Source organism: Colletotrichum tamarilloi (genome assembly GCF_030869305.1).
Source record: "Colletotrichum tamarilloi strain Tom-12 chromosome Unknown Scaffold_156.1, whole genome shotgun sequence".
In the NCBI taxonomy this organism is placed as follows: Eukaryota; Fungi; Ascomycota; class Sordariomycetes; order Glomerellales; family Glomerellaceae; genus Colletotrichum; species Colletotrichum tamarilloi.
Genome location: NW_026849539.1, coordinates 64175 through 70835, shown reverse-complemented (window position 1 = coordinate 70835; position 6661 = coordinate 64175). Strand labels below are relative to the sequence as shown.

At 52.3% G+C, this 6661-nt stretch overlaps 2 protein-coding genes across 2 annotated transcripts; one reads left to right on the top strand and one right to left on the bottom strand.

The window, feature by feature from the left end:
- Nucleotides 1-228: 228 nt before the first annotated feature.
- Nucleotides 229-1928, top strand: CTAM01_15311 (FAD binding domain-containing protein; the record flags this gene model as incomplete). The annotated part of the gene is made up of 3 exons (XM_060531309.1): nucleotides 229-360; nucleotides 419-1347; nucleotides 1421-1928. 3 exons carry the CDS (start codon nucleotides 229-231, stop codon nucleotides 1926-1928), a joined length of 1569 nt encoding a protein of 522 aa, XP_060374139.1.
- Nucleotides 1929-2152: 224 nt separating this feature from the next.
- On the bottom strand, nucleotides 2153-3397 carry CTAM01_15310 (uncharacterized protein; the record flags this gene model as incomplete). The annotated part of the gene is made up of 4 exons (XM_060531308.1): nucleotides 2153-2849; nucleotides 2907-2986; nucleotides 3042-3233; nucleotides 3323-3397. The coding sequence occupies 4 exons, from the start codon at nucleotides 3395-3397 to the stop codon at nucleotides 2153-2155; spliced, it is 1044 nt and encodes a 347-aa protein (XP_060374138.1).
- Between the last annotated feature and the right edge of the window lie 3264 nt (nucleotides 3398-6661).

Below are 6661 nucleotides of genomic sequence, written 5' to 3'. Positions count from 1 at the left end.
TCCTCGAGAGCCTGACGAAGCTGATCTTCGGTATATTGAGGCATTATATATAGAAGAAGACATGTGCAAAAGATGAGCCCATTTGGACGCGAATTGAAAATGTTGTGATAAAAGGAGGTTGGGGGTGGGCATTGGGTTGTGGTGGATTTTCGCGTTTTTGTGGGTGCCAGAAACAGGGGGGTGCCAGGAAGTGGGTATGTTGACTTACCAGAAGCTCTCGAACTCATCATGATGCTTTCTCACCTATCCCTATCGTCAGCAGGCATTGCGACTGCCACACTGCTACTGCTGTTTAGCGGTGCGCAAGGGCAACAAATGATGGCGAATAACGGCACCCAAGGCCCCTCTGGCTTCCCTGCAGTCCGCAACCCTTCCCCAAGTAAAGCACCCCGATCATCCTCGACTAATCTGTGTTTAGTGTGACGCCCTCGTGGCCGCCAACTTATCCCACGTCATTCATTTTCCGTCTTCTCCCCTCTACCAAACCCTCGTTCAGAACGGCTCTTACGCTATCTCCACCCGAAAACAGCCTTGGTGCTTCGTTCTTCCGAGCACCGCCGCTGAGGTCTCCAAAACTCTTACCGCTCTTCAATCCGCCGGTGATGGTGCCGGAGACTGGCATGTGGCCATCCGCAGCGGCGGACACGGGGGTGATAATCAGAACAACATTGTCGACGGTGTGACCATCGACTTGACCCACCTCAACACCACCACGTACGACGCAGCTACCAACGTCGCACACGTCGGGACCGGGGCGAGATGGGGTGCTGTGTACGCCGCGTTAGAAAAGGACGGAGTCTTAGTGACGGGCGGAAGAGAATCTGTCGTAGGCGTGGGTGGACTTCTTCTCGGCGGTGGCATCTCGTGGTACACGGGGCGTACGGGCTTCGCCTGTGACAGTGTCGTCAACTACGAGGTGGTCCTAGCGAGCGGGGAGATCGTCAATGCCAACGCGTCGGCTAATTCGGACCTATGGCGGGCTCTGAAGGGAGGCAGCAGCAACTTCGGTATCGTCACTCGCTTCGATCTCGCAGCGTTTCCGGCTGAGAACTTGCACATGGAGACGAAGACCTTTAGCCGAGAGCACGCCGGTGAGCTCGTGGATGCGGTTGCTCGTTTCGCCGATTTGGACCGGTCGTTCCAGGACAACGCGGTGCTCCTTGTCGTCACTTACGATCCAGAAACCGAAGCCAGCATTTGGAGGGCGACTAAGGTCAACACCATGAACAAGGCCAACAGTACAGCATTCGACGCCTTCGACCGCATCCCGACGTCAGCACCGACTATGGAGAAGTCGGTGACGCTTGTCGAGGCTGCTAACAGTACCGCGCTGTCCGGCAAGAATCGGTGAGTTGAATGATCAGGATACGTCTAGTCACATTGATACGAATTCAAGATTTGCTGATGATTTTCCTCCTAGAAACGCTGGAGCTGGGGCTTTGACCGCAGTTAACGATCCAAGAGTCCTGCGGTACTGCATCGAACAGCACGAGGGCCTCGTCGCAGACATGAAGGCTCTCCTCGGACCAAAGAACTTTACCACGATTCTCGACTTCCAGCCAATCCCGTCATACTTTGCCGATATTGGCGTGCAGAAGGGGGGCAACATGCTCGGACTCGAGCGAGACTCGCGCAACAAGGTTCTTTTCGTCATGGGAGTGACTCTACTAGGATCAAACAGCGAAGAGCTCTTCCCGCGGGTTTATCAGCACGTTGCAGCCGCAAACAAGAGAATTGAAGACCTCTCAAAGTCAGTTGGTAGCGACACTGAGCTCAGATACCTTCCCTATGCGGACTCTAGGCAAGATGCAATTGGAAGTTACGGAAAAGCCAATGTGGAGCACATCCGAAAAGTTGCGGAGGAGTATGACCCCGAGGGCTTCTTCCAGTACAGGGTTCCAGGCGGCTTCAAGATCAGCCGAGTTTGAATGGAATTCTGACATCACGTTAAGGCGCAAAGAGATAGACCGGTTCGCGTATATGATTCTTTGTATTCTTTTGTTGCTTTTTCGATTATTACATAGATAGATTTGTGCTCTAAGATGGAACAGTTCGCTCATATAAATCAAGTGTGTGAAAAGCAGCGCACTTTGTGCTATGACCACCGACCAAAAACCCATGCGTGACTGGCTCGCGAATTATTATGTATGATTCAGTCGAATCTGTAAGAGTCTGTCATTCTGGTCGGGCCAAACTCGGGAGACATTTGCATCCCGTCGTTGTACCACACCTGACCTCTCGGCCACTCCGCCTCCTGAATATTCTGGGCATGGCGTGGTATAATAGCTGGAGGGAAGCCGACCATGGAAGGCGCGTGATCTTGCGCAAGCAGGTATCCAGTCCCGTTGCCGACCTCTGCGTTGCCAGCCAAGACCGCTGGACTCCAAGGTACATTTGCTGGATGTGGGTTGCACCCGCAGGCTGAGTACTGGGGAGACGGATAGAAGTTCCAGGAGGGATTTGACCGTTGATATACGACATCCTCATTGCAGCTCGAGTAGAGAGGGTCCTGATAGAAGCCCTGTGGCTCTTCGTACTCATACTCCGGTTGGATGGTCGGGAATGCCAATTGCTCACTGGCTTGGCTCTCGTAAAACAGCTCATTCGATTTATTGAGCTGGCGTGTCGTGTGATGCATGTAGTCAGGGGAAGATTGACGGTCCGCTATCGTTTGCATGGGGCTCGTCGTATCGTTATCAACATGCTCTGGCATTGAAATCGGACTCGTCATGGGGCTGTCGTCTTTCGAAGTGTTGGTGAGTTCCTCCAAAGACGCGTCGGATTCCTCCCCGGACGTCGAATCGTGGTAGATCTTGTGATGTTGAATCAAAGCCACCTTGCGACAGAAACTGATTCCCTATTAGCTGGAGTCCATATGGTTGCGGAAGTCGAAGGTTATTACTCACCTCTTACGACAGGTTTCAATAGCGCATGTATACGGACGCTTGCCTAAATGCACCCGACGATGACGCGAGAAACTCGACGACTTGAGATCGTTAGAGTCGAAATCCCATTCTTGATTATGTCAAAGATTCACTCACATCTGCGAACCGTTTGTAGCATCCAGGATATTGGCACTCGTATGGCTTTTCACCAGTGTGCGTACGGAGATGTACAGTCAATGCACTTCTTTGGATGAAACTCCTCTCGCAGCCAGGTGCTGGGCATGGATACGGCCGCTCATTGGTATGGATTCGGAAATGTCTGATAAGGTCCGACTTGCGGTTGAATCCCTGTGGGAATACGTAGGTAAGTATAATACTCTTCAGAGATTGATAACCTTCTGGTCGCACTGAGGGTTCCGGGAAGCAATAGACATTACCTTCTCGCAGGTCTTCCAACTGCAGTAGAAGCGACGGAAGCGCTCCTTGTTGTTGACAAGTTCAGTGATTTCCATTTTCCTCGCGGGCAATGCCTCTGGGTTGCTGATGGTGAAGGTTGGCTGGCCAGTTAAACAGAGGGAGACACCTCTTTCGGGTTGATTGTTTCCGAGTTTCGGCTCCGACGGTTCGTCTAATAACGAACTAAGGTGAGCGGATGTTATAAGCGCGCATTGGCGAAGCCCATAACCTGGAGTTCTGTGATAGACTACACCGGTATGATGGAAGTGGAATCAAAGCGTACGTCGTTTGTTGAAGAAGTTGCGACTTGAAGATGCAGAGAGATGCGTAAACGGCAAGGTGACTTTTTAGCTTGGATTGGGGGCGTGTGTCTGTAAATGACACCGTCAAATAGAAAGATCAGGAAGGTAGCGGTCTGAAGGAGATTCGGCCTAGTAGCTGAATCGTATCCGTTGACACCCATACTTTAGAGAAGGAGCATCATCGCATCTTTTAGCGTGAAGCTTTCATTATGTAGGTGGAAAATCCTCGGTCAGGCTTGCAGGATGCCTTTCAGTGTCTAGACCAAAATAGTCGTGCCGCAGTGTAGCATCGTCGTTGGATCCTTGGGAGATGGTCCAAGCTCAGAGCGAAAACCCCCTGGACATCCAGGGCTGCTCAAGACAAAGCATTGGAGATCATTTCAGTTCTCGTCATTCCGGTGAAGGTGTGGCATGCAGCCCGACATCTGCGGGGGCTCCGTTGTTGCGAGTGGCGACGAAGCTTTCCCTTGCCCTGCGTTCAGATGTCGCCATTACGGATAGGAAACAGAGTATTACAAGTTTTCTGTGCCGTTTGATAAGGCATGGGCGTCGTGGGTCGCTGCATGGGATATCCAGAAGTTGACTGGGGATGTCTGGAAGCATGGGGTAATTTGTAGCGTACCCTACAGAACCTCATTAGAGTTTGGCCCAAGCTGGAAGCGGGGGCAGTCTGGATGTGCTTCGAGGATCTTGGCCCTTGGTTCCTAGTGATTGCATCCCTCGTGACCAATACGGACTGCACAAACCCTAGTCTAGCCGATGTGATCTACGGGCTTGGGTAGCAAGCATTTCCTCTCACAGTTTCATATTAGGGCTTAGTGTGAGAGGATAAAAAAGTGTCACAGTGTCTTCTGTCTCACAGAATCATTCGAGTTTTCGGTTCAGCACCAAAAACTAGTGAAGAGATCATCTGCAGTCCAGGACTCAGCTTTGCTTTTTCTGATCCGCCCAAAACCGCTGTTTTCCGCCAAAGGCTGCCTCTCTGCCTTCACCGTTTTGCCGACTACCTACCGCCATGCCCTTGGTATGACTTGCTGATGGGGCTGTCAAGAGAGTTTAGATGATTGACGGATCGCCATTCCTACGGGTGGCCCGGCCGGCGGATCCGCGTGTCTTGCTGCCCTAGGGGCCCAATTTCTCCCCTCTGATTTGTTCTTCCCATGGTAGTTCCATGGTAGATAACTGTTTGGTATCGACCGGTCTCGAATCTGTGCTCGTTATCAATCTTTAAACCAGACTAACTAGCTAAGACGTCTCATATCTCTTGAAAGCCGTGCCATATCCGTACTGGCGGTAAGTGGGATTCCACGGGACTTGTGGTGGTTCCCCCGGGATCGAGAGGCCGTGCCCAGAGATGTTCCGGCGACTGACGACAGTCCTTGCCCCGGATACAACTCGGAATCGGGATCGGGGGTGCGACGCGGAATGCCACGCAAGATGCGGATTTCAATTCCCTCTTCGAGAAAAGCTTGCGAACGAGGGCGGATCTCCGGGATCATCTGGGATATCTCCCGTCTTCTCCAATCAGCACTGAAACTTACAGATTTCGTTGCAGCCTGGGCTGCCGAGTGATTGAGGGTGGGATATCACTTCTCACTTTGGGGGATTCCTTGGGGGGTGCTGTTGGGTGCTGAAGATATGATAACTCTGTGGTATTATGCCAAAGCTACAGAGCTCAGGCCGGTGGGCCAAAATTCGAGATGATCCTCCACTAGCGAGCTAGCCAGGCCGTGAGACCCAGAGATGATGGCCCGGCAAGGATCTGTGGCAGCCTTCATCCCCAGCTCTTCCACTAGGCTTGTCACTCTCAAGTTTTCAGCAGACGCTAACTCCACGTTGGCGAGCGCGGGTGGGTTGAATCCCTGTCAAAGCCGGCATCAAGCAATTTCCCGGAAGGGCCCGGACGGGCCAAGGAGCATGCCTCCTCTGTGTAGGACGGCGACCATCGAGTGGTCGCCGTGTGATGCTTGGCTGCATGCCTCAACAGCATGTTGACTACTCCTTAAGTATGTGACTATTTGTTCAATCTGTCAGAAAAGGCGCAATGGACGAAGAGCCTGGGCTGACATGGGGTTGGGATGGTTGAGATTTGAAGCAGGGAGATGCCTGCGAAACGGGACCATGAACGTAGATCATTCAGGCACCCCACGGGATGGGACTCGACCCGGAGGAACAGTCAACAAATGATATCCAGTATGGACCCCAGTCAAATTCTTGAAATATCGCCATTGCCGCTGCCGCTCCATCCTGCTCACCTCTCATCCGAACGCGGGAAAAACAATCGAAACACGCGGTGAAGACACAGCCACATTGGTCCCTTTTGTGTGCCTACGCGCGCTTTGACGTATGCCATCTTTTCTTTTTCCTCTCGTGATATCCTGCCCGTTATTCGCAAGAACCCAGTTACGAAAGCTGAAGCGAAACATTGTTCTTCAAGTGGGTTAATTGACAGGCACGGCAGGTCGGCGCCCATAGCGTTCATCACCCTTTTCGGTATGCTTAGTCGACTTCAAACTTCTCCACAGGGTCTTTTTTGCCACGCGAGACCTGCCAGAGTGACAGGTCAAGAATCAGAGGCTGCGTGGCCTAACCCCCGAATGATTGGACCCCCTGCCTCATTCTCGCACAGTTCGGGCACGGAACCGAATCAGCCGCAACCACGAGGCTCAGTCCCGAACTTCGCAAGCAGGGAAACATCTGTCTTAGTTTTAGCCTGCGCCGAGATTCGGTGGCAATTGCCGAGCTCTTGATAGCCCATCAAGAGCTCAGGGGTTCCATATTAATGCGCCTTCGACCTTTGACGTTGGGGATTGCCGATCGCGTAAAACTTCGTGGGTACTGGGGAGGCAATTGGTTTTGCCCTGATTTGATGGCCAAGGAGAGAACCACACTCACTTGCCGGTCCATCGCAAAATCGCTAATTTTCCTCTTTTCGTAGAGGCCTCCTGCCGAGAGACGCTTTGATACAAGACGATGATAATGCCACGGAGTGGCCGACTTAACTGCGTCATTGAGGAG